Raw genomic sequence first — 18,144 nt, 5'->3', positions numbered from 1 at the left:
GTTAGGAACCTGGGTTTGATCCCTGCCTCAGATGACTGTCTGTGTGGGTTTTGTGTGGGTGCTCTAGTTTCCTCCCACAATCCAAAGATGTGCAGGCAGATGAATTGGCTATGCTAAATCTTAGGTCACTTGACTATAGAACGAGGAGAGGTAGGCTGGTCAAGGTAAAATCACCAATATCCTCCCAAAAGAGGGCTGCTCTTTTAGACAAAGATGACTGGCAGTGGTTTAACCTGAGGGTCACCATACCTCAGGCAAGAGGAAATGCTGAGAAGCAGAGACCTTCATGATAACCTCAGCCAGTATGGAAATTGAACCCACAACGTTGGCATTACTCGACATCGCAAACCAGCCAATCAACCCACTAACCTACAACAACAAAAAAGGAATTGTTGGAAAAACTCAGCAGGTCTCACAGCCTCTGCAGAGAGAAAGCAGGCTTCATGTTTTTGGTCCAGTTACCCTTTTCGGGAACCCCTTAAACTAGTCAAGAGGAGGAACTACAGAATGCTCAAGCAAATGTAAGAATAAAAATGAAGACTGCCATGTGCAAAGAAAATAAAACCAGTGGTGGTGATGGGGGAAGCTAAGTGTTGCATACAGCAGACTGCATCATATTTCATGGGATTCTTGCCATGTGGATACACCGGTAGAACTACAACTCCCGATGTGCTTTGCGATGAGATTCTGGCCGTTTCTCGCGAGATCTGCGGGAGGGGCCTGGCCACCATTTTGTTGTCTGTCCACTAGCTGGTGAGTTTGAGAAGTGTTTGTGTCCAGGGGCTCGGTAATTGTTTATTGTCTCTTTGAGGTTGAAAAAGAAATAAACAAACAAAGGAAAGTTCGGGGTGGATGGAAATCGTTACGGCTTTGCAATCTTGCCAGCTTAAAGTGAGAAGATGAAGGAGGGTTTTGTTTTCGATATGACGGACAGGGGGGGTGTAGTTGTCTGTTTTTGTTGGAGGTTGTCCCGAGATCAATCTGCACAAAGTTTGGACCGTCTCAGCCCCATGGAGGAAGGAGCAGGGCATGCATGGTGTGGGGCTAAGATACACACACTTCCAGAAACCTTCAGCTTTGCCTCTCACCCCACCCAAAGGATGTAATACAAATGCACAACTCACTCCTGCTGAAAATTTGATGTCAAAGCCATAAAGATGTGTCTCAAAACGAGAGCAACTCCAAACATTCCACCCTTGGGTTCCTCTGACAAGCCACTGGCTTTGGAAAAGTAAAACATTCTCCCTGTGTTGCTAATAATTTCGGCCTCCGTGCCATTTACACACCCTCACGCTCACCTAATTATGTTCATTTTGGGGATGGGTTGGTATTTTATCGTTGCATCCTTTTATCTGAATGCTGTTTCCCCGTTGAGCATTCTCATTATTGTGCTGTATAATGCAAGGCCAGTGTCATAAAGGAATTAAAAACAAAGTGCTGGAGAAACGCAACAGGTCTGGTAGCATCTTTGGAGAGAGAAACAGAGTTAACATTTCAAATACTCTTCTTCAGAACTCCATATTGGCCCCAATGTTACAACTGTTTCTCCACAGACACTGCCAGACCTGAATTTCTCTGACACTTTGTTTTTGTTTCCAACTTCCAACATCTGCCATACAATGTTTTATTTTTATTGCCATAAATGAATTGCTTGCATGAGATTTAATAATATAGTTCAAGTTCTGATCAATTCTTTATTTTGTTCACATAGGAGGGAATTGGATGACCGAAGGTGCTGTAAATCATAGATGTCTACTTTTGATTATTGCCATTCTTAGAACACAGTTATGGAACATGAGATTTGGGATAGTGATGGCTGTACTACATCTGATTCAAGTGACTTGCCAGATATAGTTTCCTCTGATGAGGTATGTCTCTCTGCAAGAAAATAATTCAATATTTTTGGCATGTGGATAAAATTTATGTTCAGTCACAGGTATTTTAACATAGTTTTTTCAAAGAGCACAATACTAACAATGCACAATAATAAGTTTCTTGTTATCCAACAACATCAGAACAACATCGTTTGTTCTTAATAGATAGGGACAGTGGTTCAAGTGAACAGGATAATAGCTTGTAAAATGCATTTTCCATCTTTCTCTCCTCCAGTCATCAAAAATACTTTTTCAAAAATGTTTTTTCATATAGATCGGAGTACAAATATAAAATCAACTTTGGTAATGTTATAAAAGAATCTTGATTCAGTCACTTTTTTTGAAAATGTTAATAAAGGCCAACCAAGAATATATGAATGAATTAACTTTATTGTCAAATGGATAAACCGAAAAGTTTATCAGTCACCACTTACAGGGCCATCTTAGGTACAAAGGTATCTCGGTACAGCTTCAGTTACAGATTAGTTACATCATAACAATCTGACCAACACACAGTGCAGTGTTGCGTACCGAGTGCCTGAGTACGTTCGTTAGTTACAGAATAGAGAAATGTGAAGAAACAAAGTTACATTGCAGCTGTGCGCTGTATAACCATAGGTCAGAAAAAATGAAGCAAGTTCAAAAGATAAACATGTCAGTCTCTCTCGAGCACCCTGCAGCAGGCCAGTGCAGCTGGCCTCCACATAGTCTGACCACTGGCTGTTGGCTCCGCACTGGCCCATAACACCATGCTCTGTGCCGGGCCACTGCCTCCGTTTCGCACTGGGCTGCTGGTTTTTGGTGTCCCCACTTCCGACCGCTGACCTCACTTCGGACTGCCAACCTTGTTTTAGAGGCGAGGAGTTGGAGACCAGGGCCAGGTGTCCAAGGCTGATACAAGGGAAGAAAAGAGGGATAGAAAAAATATAAAGTACGGGCAGAGCGGATGAGCTCTGGCTATAGCGTCCTGTCCGCTGATACCTTACTGTAAAAGTTATGTCTTGACAGTGACTCATCCAGTGGGTGAATGAAGTCTCATTCCTATTATTTGGATAAATATGTTGCCCACACACTCTGAACCTGTTTCCTTGCTACTGGTTTCAAACTACCTTCCAGTTCAGTGCAGATTTGTAGTTTCTTTGAACATGATTTTTATGGAAAACTGAATAATTTAAGTTTAATTGAAGTAAACTATTACTATTTGTAAAGAACATGTTGAAACTTGTTGTAGAAAGTTATTTTACTTGCTAAAAACATTTTAGATGCATTCAAAAGCAATATTTATTGTGCTAATGCACGTGGGAAGCCGAAATTATTTTTCCATTGGGCAGGGCAGGAACAGTCCGTTCAAAAGCTGTTGCGAGATTTCATGGCATTAAAAAACGATGGCCTCAAATGGATGAGTGAAACCCTTTTACATATAGTTGCGCATAGAGTTATACAGTGCAGAATGACAATACGTAATTTCTAACTGACTGGACTTTGAAGGAAATTATATGACCTGGACATGGTGCAGTGGATCTCAGTGCATGTTTGTATTTGCCAACTGAGGTATGCAAATGCTTTAAACTGCAATTAAAATGAAATAATGGGAAGCATAAGATCATGCTGCAGAAGTTATTTTGTGTTAATTCTTGCATGTATGTTCCCATGCTTTAAAATCAGTGGGCAAGTGGTGGGTTATTTTCTTTTCATTTTCATTAAAAACATGTATATGTTTAGAATGTCATAAGTTATATTTAAAACGTGCACCCATTAACAAACACAATGGGATTTACTTTATTTGCCTCCACACTTGATGATGCAAAGTTATGTCGGATGGGTGTTGCAAGTTATAAAAAAGTGTGAATAGTTGAATTAAACAGACAAAGTTATTGCAGATGGAATTCAGTTGGAAAGGGTGGTTTGGTTTGTATCCTAGAAAGATGCCAGAATACTTTAATGGCAAAAGACTAGGAACTACAGAGGAACAAGTATTTGCTGTCTGTTTGTACACATCTGTAAAAGCCATTGCACATATAGAGTAAGTATTCAAAAAGGTTAATGGCATGTTGCCTTTAACGGAGCTGCAATACAAAGAGGCTAAAGCACCAGTCCTTGCCTTTCCAAATACATGTACATCCTGTCCCTCAGGATTCCCTCCAACAACTTGCCCACCACCGAGGTCAGGCTCACCGGTCTATAGTGCCCTGGCTTGTCTTTACCGCCCTTCTTAAACAGTGACACCACGTTTGCCAACCTCCAGTCTTCCGACACCAACACCTGTGACGATTGATGATACTGGGGATTTATCCACCTTTTATGTTTCAAAACATCCAGTACTTCCTCCTCTGCAATCTGGACATTTTGAAAGATGTCACTATCTATTTCCCTACAGTCTATATCTTCCATATCCTTTTCCACAATAAATACTGATGCAAATAGTCATTTAATATCTCCCCCATCTTCTGTGGCTCCACACAAAGGCCACCTTGCTGATCTTTGAGGGGCCCTATTTTCTCCCTAGTTACCCTTTTGTTCTTAATATATTTGTAAAAAAACCCTTTGGATTCTCCTTAATTCTGTTTGCCAGAGCTATCTCGTATTCCCGTTTTGCCCTCCTGATTTCCCTCTTGAGTATACTTCTACTCTCTTTATACTCTGCTCAGGATTCAGTCGATCTATCCTGTCTATACCTGTCGTATACTTCCTTCTTTTTCTTAACCAAATCCTCAATTTCTTTAGTCATCCAGCATTCCCTATACCTACCAGCCTTCCCTTTCACCCTGACAAGAATATACTTTCTCTGGATTCTTGTTATCTCATTTCTGAAGGATTCCCATTTTCCAGCCGTCCCTTTACCTGCGAACATCTGCTTCCAATCAGCTTTTGAAAGTTCTTGCCTAATACCGTCAAAATTGGCCTTTCTCCAATTTAGAACTTCAGTTTTTAGATCTGGTCTATCCTTTTCCATCACTATTTTAAAACAAAAAGAATTATGGTCACTGGCCCCAAATTGATTCCCCACTGACACCTCAGTCACCTGCCCTGCCTTATTTCCCAAGAGTAGGTCAAGTTTTGCACCTTCTCTAGTAGGTGCATCCACATACTGAATCACAAAATTGTCTTGTACACACTTAAGAAATTCCTCTCCATCTAAACCTTTAACACTATGGCAGTCCCAGTCAATGTTTGGAAAGTTAAAATCCCCTACTATAACTACCCTATTATTCTTACAGATAGCTGAGATCTCCTTACAAGTTTGTTTCTCAATTTCCCTCTGACTATTGAGAGGTCTATAATACAATCCCAATAAGGTGATCATCCCTTTCTTATTTCTCAGTTCCACCCAAATAGCTTCCCTGTATGTATTTCAGGGAATATCCTTCCTCAGCACAGTTGTAATGCTATCCCTTATCAAAAAAGCCACTCCCCCTCCTCTCTTGCCTTCCTCTCTATCCTTCCTGTAGCATTTGTATCCTGGAATATTAAGCTGCCAGTCCTGACCATTCCTGAGCCATGATTCCATAATTGCTATGATATCCCAGTCCCATGTTCCTCATCATGCCCTGAGTTCATCTGCCTTCCCTGTTCGGCCCCTTGCATTGAAATAAATGCACTGTAATTTATTAGTCCTACCTTGTCCCTGCCTGCCCTGACTGTTTGACTCACTTCTGTTCTCAGCTTTACCCGTCACAGATCGATTTCTTTCCTCACTATCTCCCTGGGTCCCATCCCCCCACCTTACTAGTTTAAATCCTCCCAAGCAGTTCTAGCAAATTTCCCTGCCAGGATATTAGTCCTCTTCCAATTTAGGTGCAATCCGTCCTTCTTGTACAGGTCACTTCTACCCAAAAAGAGCTTCCAATGATCCAAAAATGTGAATCCTTCTCCCATACACCAGCTTCTCAGCCATGCATTCATCTGCTCTATGATTTCCAAAGATTCTCAACACCCTGAATGAAGACTCTTTTCCTCATTTCAGTTTCTAATAGTGAGCCGTTTTCCCAACACTGTGATCCCTTGTTGCAGATTCTCCAGCCAGGGAAACAGTGGCTATTTATTGCAAAGACAATGTGATGGTTATTTTATATTTCTTATCAACTTAATTTGTTTTGGTTGTGTGAATATCAACTTTTGCTTAATCATAATTGCAGGATTTGAAACCATGGTTTCCTCCAATCGATCCACCACAGCTAAGCTATGAAGGTAAGAAACCTACATAATTTTGAGAGAAGAGATTGGTTGCTGTGCAGTTAACATAGTCCAAAAATGAAAGGAAGCTCTAATTTTTAAGATGTGTTTGGTAAGTGATTCAATTAAAGATTGCAGAAGAAGTAGACACTGCACTGAAGTAGCAGTGACATTAAAGATTGTGAATTGGTGCCTTTAATACGCCAGAAAGGACTAGTTACTTCTCCAAATGAAAGGAATTTCCTAAGATGTAGTTTAGCATGCCTCCTGAGCCCTGGAGGTCTGGCCACCAAAGGATCATGAAGGAATTCTTCATAGAATCCCTACAGTGTGGAAACAGGCCCTTCAGCCCAACAAGTCTCCACCAACCCTCTGTAGAGTAACCCACCCAGACCTATTCCCCACCTTACATTTTACCCCTGACTAATGTGCTTAACCTATACACCCCTGAATACTCTGGGCAATTTAGCATGGCCATTTACCTAACCTGCACATTTTTGAACTGTGGGAGGAAGAGGAAATCCACGCAGACACGGGGAGAATGTGCAAACTCCACTCAGACAGTCGCCTGAGGCTGAAATCGGACCCAGGTCCCTGGCAGCAGTGCTCACCACTGAGTCACCGTGCCGCCCTATTTGCCTGTGCACATCCCTGATTATCCGTGAGAATGTGCCTTTTGAGCCATTGCATTCAAAGTAGTGTAGGTGCACTCTCAGTGCCATTAAGAAATAAGAGATGTTATTGTAGATATCTGAAATGAAATTTCAAAAATATTGCAGTTGTTGGAAATCTGAAATAAAAACAAAGTGCCAGTTACACTCAGCAAGTCCAGCAGTACCTGTGAAGACTTAACATTTTGCGTCATATAACTTAAGGCAATTTTGGTTTTAATTTGTTTCTTAAGAAAGAGGCTGAATAAGCTGGGCAGTTTTCCCTGGAGTATCGGAGGCTGAGGGGTGACCTTATCGAGGCTTATAAATCATGAGGGGCAGGGATAGGTTAAGTAGACAACATCCTTTCTCTGGGTTGGGGTGCCCAGAACTAGACACTCCCTATAACAGTAAAATTGTGCAGTATTGATGATGGAGATCAAAGCAGTAATGTTTTTGCTAACACTTCTGTTTATAATTTACGGTGAAACCTGACAGCTTGGTGCCCACCCTTCTTTAAGTTGCTGCTACCTAATGTGCAAATACTTTCCCCTTCCATTTACCAGATGGAAAATAACTGACCTGTGCTTGTCATTTTTCTGATAGTCTAAGTTCAAAATTTACTTAGACGAAGTAATGACGTTATAATTTTGTAGCACAAAATGCTGCTGTATCAGAAATTGTACCAAGTGAGCATTCTGAAGCAAAATAGGAGGGACAGCGTTCAGAAAAAATGTGTTGGATGCAGGCGAAATGCACGATTTTATATTTAGTCCTAACAATTCTCTGCATTTCTCCCACTGTGCTTTAACATTGTTTTTCATGCACAACTTATTAGAACAAGAAGGGATGTGATTTGAAAGCTACAATTGGCACTAAGATCTAAAAAATATGACTTGAATAGAAATGGAGGCTATTGGCTGTTCAGATTCAAACTCCATTATTTTTGTTATTGCTTAGCCTGAGTCTGTTTTCCATGCTGAAAGGTTTTGATTTGTTTACTGAATCAAATCAGTTTGTTTTACCAAAGTCATGCATGTTTTCATTTTCAGTGTTGATTCCTAAGAGATGGTGTTACCTGAGGATGTCCGTTTTGAAGCGGTACTGTCACATTGTGAAAGTTCAGCTCCTGGGTCCAATTCTTTTTGGCAGACCTCACTCAGATGAACGCTATAGGAACTGGGCAGCTGAAACAGAGCTTATCCAACACGAACAGTAAGTTTTGTAGTGATAGTTTCAGATGATATCAACTTCAGAGGTGTGATGTGGCATAAGGATCGGTGCTGGGTCCACTGCTTTTCCTCATTTATATAAATGATTTGGATGTGAACATAGGAGTGTATAGTTAATAAGTTTGCAGATGAAATTGGAAGTGTAGTGGACATTGAAGAAGGTTGCCTCAGAGTACACTGGGATCTTGATCAGATGGGCCAATGGGCCGAGGATTGGCAGATGGAGTTTAATCTCGATAAATGTGAGGTATTGCATTTTGGAAAGGCAAATCAGGGCAGGACTTATACACTTAATGGTAAGGTCCTGGGGAGTGTTGCTGAACAAAGGGATCTTGGCGTGCAGGTTCATAGTTGTTTGAAAGTAGAGTTGCAGGTAGATAGGATAGTGAAGAAGGCATTTGGAATGCTTTCCTTTATTGGACAGAACATTGTGTACAGGATTTGGGAGGTTATTTTGCAGCTGTACAGGACCTTGGTTTGGCCGCTTTGGAATATTGTGCAATTCTAGTCTCCCTCCGATTGGAAGGATGTTGTGAAACGTGAAAGGATTCAGAAAAGATTGACAAGGCTGTTGCCAGGGTTGGAGGGTTTGTGCTTTAGGGAGAGGTTGAATAGACTGGAGCTGTTTTCCTTGGAGCATGGGAGACTGCTAGGTGACTTTATAGAGGTTTATAAAATCATGAGGGGCATTGATAGAGTAAATAGACAAGGTCTTTTCCCTGGGGTGGTCAGTCCAGAACTAGAGGGCATAGGTTTAGGGTGAGAGGGAAAAAATGTAAAAGGGACCTAAGGGGCTATGTTTTCACTCAGAGTGGGGTGTGTATGGAATGAGCTGCCAGAGGAAGGTTGATGGAGGTTGGTGCAATCACAGTACTTAAAAGGCATCTGAATGGGTATATGAATAGGAAGGGTTTAGAGGGACATGGGCCAAAGTGCTGGCAATTGGGACTAGATTAATTTAGGATGTCTGGTCGACATGGATGATTTGAACTGAAGGGTCTGTTTCTTAATTGTACATCTCTCCGACTTAAGTCAGACAGAATGGCACAGATCGACAATCTGAATGCAAATTGTGGAATGGTTTCCAAATTAAGGCCCCTTTACAATAACTGATTATTGTGGTCCTAACAATTTTAATTTTAAGAACGCACACATAAGCAAATTGTCTGCAGCTAAGCCAATTAGGACGTGCACTTTTTTATAATCTGCACTTGAATTTCAACTGGCTTAATAAGAAGTGAAATTTTCAATAGCATCATATACTTCCAGAATTTCAATTTCCAAAGACGGGCTGAAATTCAAAACAAAAGCTGACCAGAACTCGCTACACAACTGCCATTCATCATTTTAATACCTTGGGTTTTGGGAGGCCGTCAACTCCTTGCTCCATAAATAGGTCCAGTAGCTGTTCTGTTAGAAGATGTGATAGCCATTTTGTGACAGCAGCATATCAAAGTGTTGCTGGGAAAAAAATCCTGGTTGTCTTTTAATAGTGCAGTAAAACCGGTATATGGTCAAGTTTAATTGTTAGAAATAGGATGCATTCAAAACAATGTTATCGCCAACTGCATACAGCACTTGAGCTGTTTGTTACATTGGAATGTGTTGATAATCATGTCTCACTTTTTTGGTTTTTTGGTTTTTGCAGTGGTGGAATGCTGTTCTTTATGCAGTGACAGTTGACCTTTGACTCAGTGGTTGATCAGGTGAAGGTGGATCCCTTCATATATGATTTTTTTTTCTACCTTTCTGAGTTTTCTGACTTTCTCTCCACAGTAGGTGTGTGTCTGGGTGTCTGCAGGTTCTGGATGTTTTCCCCTCTCTGCCTCTCTTGACACTCAGTTTTTTTTAACACTGCAGCTGAACACTGTTGCCAGACAGAATTTCCTTAACTCAAGAGATTCTTGTTGCATTTAAATCTTGAATTCTCTGTATTCTTCTGAAAGAAATCTTTGTATCATACAACTCAGTAGGCAGCACTTGAATTTCAAGTTGCAAAACTCTTGTTTTTTTTCAGTTATGAGTCCAGCTTATTTTGAAAAGGAGGAAACTGATAGTCGCTTACAGAATGTCACTTTGGATTAGGTGTTCAGTGAAGAGAACAGTGTCTTAGAAACCTGGCTGCAAATCAGCCAATTTTAGGTGCATCATAGCCTTTTAAGCCTTTCGTATGGCACACAGGAAATTTGTCATAATTACGAGCTGTGTTGGTAATGGCCAAAAAAATTTGGGCTGGAAAGGTTCCTTTCAATTTTTCTACAGTCCTGTATTTCAGGGCCAATGTTTTATATGAACGGTGTTATATGTAACACAATATGTTGCACAATTTTACACTATGCTTTGTAAAATAACATGTTAGTTAATCATGAAGCACCACCTGAGTCATAAAGTTAAAAATCACACAACACCAGGTTATAGTCCAACAGGTTTAATTGGAAGCACACTAGCTTTCGGAGCGACGCTCCTTCATCAGGTGATTGTGGAGGGCTTGATCGTAACACAGAGTTTATAGCAAAAATTTACAGTGTGATGTAACTGAAGTTATACATTGAAAAGTTGATTGTCTGTTAAGCCTTTCATCTGTTAGAATACAGTGATAGTCTCACTTCTTTCATGTGTAAATCACAAAACCCTTTTTTTAAAAGTTGCATTCTCAGGTTAGCTGTTAACAATGGTGATAAGCTAGACAATATGTTGAAGGTGTTAGCCCTCTGTGTTCTCTGTCTATGCCATGATGTTTAGATTGATTCTAATCTAAAAAGTGAGATAACAGAGTTTTACATAAATTCATGCAGTTTTTGAGCTCAGAGTTCTACATGAATGCATGCAGTTTTTGAGCAAAGTACAATGTAACTCTGCAAGTACAAATTCACCCCACAAAATATATGTGTGCATGTGGGTCTTTGTCTGTCTGTGTCTCTGTCTGTCTGTCTGGGATGGGGGTTTTGGGTGTGAGAAAGTCTGTGTGTATAGTGAGTGCAGAGTGTCTTAAGTCTGTGAGGGGGTGAGTGTGGGAGTGTGTGTGTCTATAAGGGTGTGTGTGGATGTCTGTGTGCACCTGTGTCCATGTGTATGTGAGAGAGAGTGTGTGTGTAGGAATATCTATGTGTATGTGTAGTGCAATTGTGATCACCTGTAATGTGACATGAACCCAAGGTTCCGGTTGAGGCCCTCCCTATGGTTACCGAACTTAGCTATCAGCCTTTGCTCGACCACTTTCCTCTGCTGCCTGTCCTGAAGTCCACCATGGAGGATGGTCACCCCAAGGTCCGAAGCTGAATGTCCTGGACCACTGAAGTGTTCCCCAACTGGGAGGGAACCCTCCTGTCTGTTGATTGTTGTGCGGTGCCCATTCATCCGTTGTCGTAGCCTTTGCTCGGTTTCCCCAATGTACCATGCCTCCGGGCATTCTTGCCTGCAACACATACACACACCTTCTCACACTCAAAACCCCCATCCCAGACAGACAGACAGACAAAGACCCACATGCGCACACACATTTTATGGGGTGAATTTGTACTTGCAGAGTTACATTGTACTTTGCTCAAAAACTGCATGCATTCATGTAGAACTCTGAGCTCAAAAACTGCATGAATTTATGTAAAACTCTGTTATCTCACTTTTTAGATTAGAATCAATCTAAACATCATGGCATAGACAGAGAACACAGGGGGCTAACACCTTCAACATATTGTCTAGCTTATCACCATTGTTAACAGCTAACCCGAGAATGCAACTTTAAAAAAAAGGGTTTTATGATTTACACATGAAAGAAGTGAGACTAGCACTGTATTCTAACAGATGAAAGGCTTAACAGACAATCAATTTTTCAATGTATAATTTCAGTTACATCACACTGTAAATTTTTGCTATAAACTCTGTGTTACGATCGAGCCCTCCACTATCACCTGATGAAGGAGCGTCGCTCCGAAAGCTAGTGTGCTTCCAATTAAACCTTTTGGACTATAACCTGGTGTTGTGTGATTTTTAACTTTGTACACCCCAGTCCAACACCGGCATCTCCAAATCATCACACCTGAGTCATGGAATGCCTCCCTGAATTTTTGGAATCCAATAAAAGCAAAAATGTCAATGTTGCATAGATTGTTAATGTGATTCCATCGATCAAGCTATTGATTTCTTCTTGGTATATAGCTAATAAACTTTCCATAGATTTTCATTATTCATTAAATCAGGTGCCTTTACTGTGTTTTCACCCAAATCTTTATATCTTACAGTGTAACTGCATGACTTTCAGACTAAGTAGGAAAGAGAAAAACCATTATGTTTATGGTGTCAAGGAAATGGACCTTTCAAAAATTTAATTTTCAGATCAATGAAAATTTATACTAAAAATATGGAGATTACAATATTAATTGAATGCAGCTTTCAGCTGACGCACTTTCATATTTAATACTCACGGTTAAAATTGATAATGAAGAAACTCAGGGATTTGAGTGCCTATGGATCCATAGACTTAATAAAGGGGGTCTTGTTTACCAAAAAGAAAATTAGGTAAAAAAAATATAATTTTCTCTGGCATTTTCTCTTCATTTTGTCCTCATTCACCATTTTGGAGGCTACAGTGTTTCTATTCCTAACAGCTACAAAGTGTAATGTCTTCTATGTTGTTTCTTTTTTCTAATAGTGATCATCGCTCATTAACCATTCAGGTCCAATTATGTAGTTAGAAAGATATGGCAAAAACCACCTATCATCATTAATTTTCTTAGTGAGACACCTGTTTTTACCTATGGAAGATAAATGAGCTTAAGTGTGGATCATTAGCATTACCTATGTTTAGTGAGCATGAATTAACCATGCAAAAGGCTAAGGATCAGTATCTTACTGGTTTGGCTGACATTTGGGGGTTGATGAATGAAGGGTTAAATCTTGACTTTTGGAAACAGTGGAAAACAATTCACAAAGCATTTTTTCCTTGTAGTTATGACGAACTGCGGGACCTTGATCTCAAAACACTGAAGATAATCAATCTTCTGGAATCTGCACACAGGGCTTTACTTGTATATGCTGTAAGTAATTTAAGTGTATCTAAGTGTCCTAATTCTCTCTTCATACTCCTGAATGCTCACTTTTTATGTAATTTCAAATTGTTTTTTAGCTGAAGCGACCACTGCTGATACAGTTTGTTCGTGTTGGTGAAAACCTCATCCAGGTGAGAATCTAATTTTTTCTATTATTGCAAAGCTGACTTTTAAAAAGCACTCAACAGCAATATTAGATATGAATATTTATAATAAATTCATGAAATAAAATTAAATAGAAATGCCAAGGACTGCAATAGCTGTACTGACTATCAGACCAGTCTCAAAGCCAAGACGATATGTTATTCTGTCATAAAAAGGTTAGGTCCTTTAAAAGGCTAAATTGATAAGAGAATTATTGTGTGTGTGCTATGCTCATAACATTTTATTATTTAAATATACTGCTTGTTACAAAAGTTAAAATGATGCACCATCCTCTGAAACTGAGAAAAAGGGATGTTTTGGGTTTGTCTCAGTAAGTGAAAGGTACTTTTTTTCAGAGGTTAATGTAGCTGAAAATGCTTCCTTGCTGAAGTGTTTTTTGCATACTGCCAGAAGATTATCTGTTCCAATATATTGAAATTGTGTAAATTTATTATGTTTAAAATAATAGTTATTTTCATTTTGTGCTTGATTGAATCTTGGAGATGATATGTGTATTTGAATTCAGATGTTAAAGTTAAGTTTATTTTCAGTGTTGCACTTTGGAAGAAGCAGTAAAAGTGGTAAAGCAGCAAACGATTTTTCGGGATGCCTTGAAGGTGTTGGCCTTTGGGAATAAAATGCAAGCAGCTACAGTCCTTGCTCTTACTGGTCTTCATTGTGAGTACCATGTGATTTGTTACATTACTCTCTGTCAAAAACTTGGCATCTGTTGTTATTGTTAAAGTATGCATTGCCTAAGCTGAAGTTCTCATTTTCAATTTGGTAAGATTTAACGGCGTTTAATTTTTGTTAAATGATAAATATTTCAAATTCATAGGACTTGTAATTAAATGTTTGTTCATGAAAAAAAAACACAGGAAACATTCATGCAAAGGACGTTCTTTTGGCTGGATGCTGATGTTAAACTTGTGCTTTGGGTAAGCATCATTTGATGGCAGTAGGCCTTTGACCTACTGTTAAAATAATATTCCAGTTGATGTATAATGTTTGGTTTAGTATGTATAAAAGAGATTGAGTGTTTAGGGCCAGCTTTACAGTTTCTTGATCCTGTTAGACATTGTCCAGTGGTTTATAGCTGCACATGGAAATCAAGAAGGAAAGGGAGGACAGCAGAGTGGAACATGGTGAAGGGATAGAAAATAATTTACAGTTCGTATCACTTCAGCCAATACCCTCTAGTATTGTAATGCTTAAATGGGACATCTTGTTTAGTTTACAAAAACAGACTATGCTTTAGACATTATAATTTGGTTTCGTTGTGGCTAGTTTATAAAACAGAAGGAAAAATGATTTTCAGCTGTACCATTACAAAGTTAACATGTACATTTGTGTAAAAAGTTCAGTTCCCTCGTTATTGGCCTAACTTTTCATTGATGGCTTGCAAAAGCTGACCTTGGTTTTTCAGAGATCAAAACCCAAAAATTCCACAACCAAACCAGAGAGATTAATGATCTATTACATTACGAGAGTACAGATAGTTATATACCACAGAAAACAGACCCTTCGGTCCAACTCGTCTATGCCAACCACATATCCTGAACTGATCCAGTCCTATTTGCCATCATTTGCCCCACATCACTCTAAAGCCTTCTTATTCATGTACCCATCCAGGTGCTTTTTAAATGTTGTAATTATAATCGCCTCCACCACTTCCTCTGGCAGCTTGTCCATACATGGGCCATCCTCTGACTTAAATAGTTGCCATTCAGGTCCATTTTAAATCTTTCCCCTCTCACTGAAAACCGTGCTGTCTAATTTTGAACACACTTAACCTGGGAAAAAGATCTTGGCTCTTCACCTTATACATACCCCTTATTATTTTATAAACCTTTACAAGGCCACCCCTCAGCCCGTCCGACACTTCAGAGAGCCAGTTCAGCCTCTCGGTATTGCTCAGGCCCTCTAATCCAGATAATAATGAAAATGAATGATAATGAATAAATGCTTAAGGCTTTTCTATGTTTGATTTATTTATTCAAATTATTTTTGTGATCTGATGAGGAATTATAATCACCACTGTGATGGTCCTTTTTTGACCAAATTCAGACATGCATATTAACTCTCCAAAAATTATTCAGATAAAAATTGAATCCATGACTTTATCTGACAGCCATGGTCTAAAGATATGATTTTACATAACTGTATTCAGGCAATTTCACCATCTTCAGAGTCAGATATGAATGTCAGTTTTTCAATGACTGAACTTTGACTGGAAGATTGAACTGTACACAGTTAGTTCTGTTGGTGGAATGGGTTCTTTTTAGGTATCAAAATAGTTCTCACAACACACAGTTTGTTGTGATCTGTGCTGAATGCCATCTTGTTTTCCGGGTCTAAAAGAATGCCGATTGTGTACGACTCTATGGAGACTGACTTAACAGCAGTACTTCCATGTTTGCTCTTGCCACACTCTTACGTTGCACCCTCTCTTTAATGAAACATGCATTCAGCAGCAGCAGAACATTACAATTTTCTGCAACAGGCTAAGATTAAACAGTATACATTGTAAAGCAGAATATTCTGAGACTTGCCTCTTTATATCTGCAAGGGTGTGTAATGAGAAACTTGATTCCTTTTCTCAAAACTTAGAATTTTGTCCACGAAAGAACAGTTATTTGTATACTTCAATCTTTTGATGTCATCAGGGCTTGCTATTATAGAGTCATAGAGACGTACAGCATGGAAGCAGACCCTTCGGTCCAACCTGTCCACGCCGACCAGATATCCCAACCCAATCTAGTCCCACCTGCTAGCACCTAGCCCATATCCCTCCAAACCCTTCCTATTCATATACCCATCCAAATGCCTCTTAAATGTTGCCATTGCACCAGCCTCCACCACTTCCTCTGGCAGCTCATTCCATACCTGTACCACTTTCTGTGTGAAAAAGTTGCCCCTTATGTCTCTTTTATACCTAAGGGTGGCTCAGCGGTCAGCACTGCTGCCTCACAGCACCAGGGTCCCAGGTTCGATTCCAGCCTCGGGTGACTGTCCGTGTGAAGTTTCCACATTCTCCCCGTGTCTGCGTGGGTTTTCTCTGAGTACTCCGGTTTCCTCCCACAGTCCAAAGATGTGCAGGTTAGGGTGGATTGGTCATGCTAAATTGCCTACAGTGTTAGGGGTATTACTCAGAGGGAAATGGGTCAGGGTGGGTTACTCTTCAGAGGGTCGGTGTGGACTGGTTGGGCCGAAGGGCCTTTTTCCACATTGTAGGGAATCTAATCTAATCGATATCTTTCGATTAGGGAAAAGACTTTGCCTGTTTACCCTATTCATGCCCCTCATAATTTTGTAAACCTCGGTGAGGTCACCCCTCAGCCTCCAACGCTACAGGGAAAACAGTCCCAGCCTGTTCAGCCTCTCCCTGTAGCTCAGATCCTCCAACCCTGGCAACATCCTTGTAAATCTTTTCTGAACCCTTTCAAGTTTCACAATATCTTTGCGATAGGAAGGAGACCAGAATTGCATGTGATATTCCAACAGTGGCCTAACCAATGTCCTGTACAGCTGCAACATGGCCTCCCGACTCCTGTACTCTATACTCTGACCAATAAAGGAAAGCAGACCAAACGCTGTCTTCACTATCCTATCTACCTGCGACTCCAAGGTTTCTTTGTTCAGCAACATTCCCTACGTCATTACCATAAAGTGTATAAGTCCTGCTTAGATTTGCTTTCCCAAAATGCAGCACCTCGCATTTATCTGAATTAAACTCCATCTGCCACTTCTCAGGCCATTGGCCCATCTGGTCAAGATCCTGTTGTCATCGGAGGTAACCCTCTTCGTTGTCCACTACACCTCCAATTTTGGTGTCATCTGCAAACTTACTAACTGTACCTCTTATGCTCGCATCCAAATCATTTATGTAAATGGCAAAAAGTAGAGGACTCAGTACTGATCCTTATGGCACTCCACTAGTCACAGGTCTCCAGTCTGAAAAAACAACCCTCTTCTACCTTTGAGCCAGTTCTGTATCCAAATGGCTAGTTCTCTCTGTATTCCATGAGAACAAACCTTGCTAATCAGTCTCCAATGGGGAACCTTGTCGAATGCCTTACTGAAGTCCATATAGATCGCATCTACAACTCTGCCCTCATCAATCCTCTTTGTTACTTCTTCAAAAAACTCAATCAAGTTTGTGAGACATGATTTCCCACGCATAAAGCCATGTTGACTAATCAGTCCTTGTCTTTACAAATACATGTACATCCTTTCCCTCAGGATTCCCTCCAACAACTTGCCCACCACTGAGGTCAGGCTCACTGGTCTATAGTTCCCTGGTTTGTTCTTACCGCACTTCTTAAACAGTGGCACCACGTTTGCCAACCTCCAGTCTTCCGGCACCTCACCTGCTACTATCGATGATACAAATATATCAGCAAGAGGCCCAGCAATCACTTCTCTAGCTTCCCACAGAGTTTTCGGGTACACCTGATCAGGTCCTGGGGATTTATCCACTTTTAACCGTTTCTAGACATCCAGCACTTCCTCCTCTGTAATCTGGACATTTTGCAAGATGTCACTATCTATTTCCCTACAGTTTATATCTTCCATATCCTTTTCCACAGTAAATACTGATGCAAAATACTCATTTAGTATCTCCCCTATTTTCTGCGGCTCCACACAAAGGCAGCCTTGCTGATCTTTGAAAGGCCCTATTCTCTCCCTAGTTAGCCTTTTGTACTTAATGTGTTTGTAAAAACTCTTTGGATTCTCCTTAATTCTATTTGCCAGAGCTATCTCCTGTTCCCGTTTTGTCCTCCTGATTTACCTCTTAAGTGTACTCCTACTTTCTTTATACTCTTGTAAGGATTCACTCGATTTCTCCTGTCTATACCTGACATATGCTTCCTTCTTTTTCTTAACCAAACCCTCAATCTGTTTAGTCATCCAGCATTCCCTATGCCTACCAGCCTTTTCTTTCACCCTGACAGGAATATACTTTCTCTGAATTCTCGTTATCTCATTTCTGAAGGCTTCCAATTTTCCAGCCGCCCCTTTACCT

The 18,144-nt window shown here is 40.3% G+C and overlaps 1 protein-coding gene across 3 annotated transcripts in view; it reads left to right on the top strand.

Moving 5' to 3' along the window:
- Positions 1–819: 819 nt before the first annotated feature.
- LOC132829655 (uncharacterized) overlaps positions 820–18,144 on the top strand; it is a 112,067-nt gene continuing 94,742 nt past the window's right edge. For 2 of the 3 annotated variants that reach the window (XM_060846993.1, XM_060846992.1), the window contains exons 1-7: positions 820–891; positions 1,712–1,868; positions 6,011–6,062; positions 7,750–7,912; positions 12,875–12,962; positions 13,052–13,105; positions 13,670–13,796. In XM_060846993.1, the coding sequence (XP_060702976.1) occupies positions 1,788–1,868; positions 6,011–6,062; positions 7,750–7,912; positions 12,875–12,962; positions 13,052–13,105; positions 13,670–13,796 (565 nt within the window). In that variant the 5' untranslated portion in view covers positions 820–891; positions 1,712–1,787. Of the gene's footprint in view, positions 892–1,711; positions 1,869–6,010; positions 6,063–7,749; positions 7,913–12,874; positions 12,963–13,051; positions 13,106–13,669; positions 13,797–14,018; positions 14,057–18,144 lie in introns of those variants that run through there. The other variant, XM_060846994.1, reaches the window with a different exon arrangement.

This window comes from Hemiscyllium ocellatum, chromosome 29 (assembly GCF_020745735.1).
Source record: "Hemiscyllium ocellatum isolate sHemOce1 chromosome 29, sHemOce1.pat.X.cur, whole genome shotgun sequence".
NCBI lineage: Eukaryota > Metazoa > Chordata > Chondrichthyes > Orectolobiformes > Hemiscylliidae > Hemiscyllium > Hemiscyllium ocellatum.
This window is presented reverse-complemented; position numbering and strand designations above follow the sequence as displayed.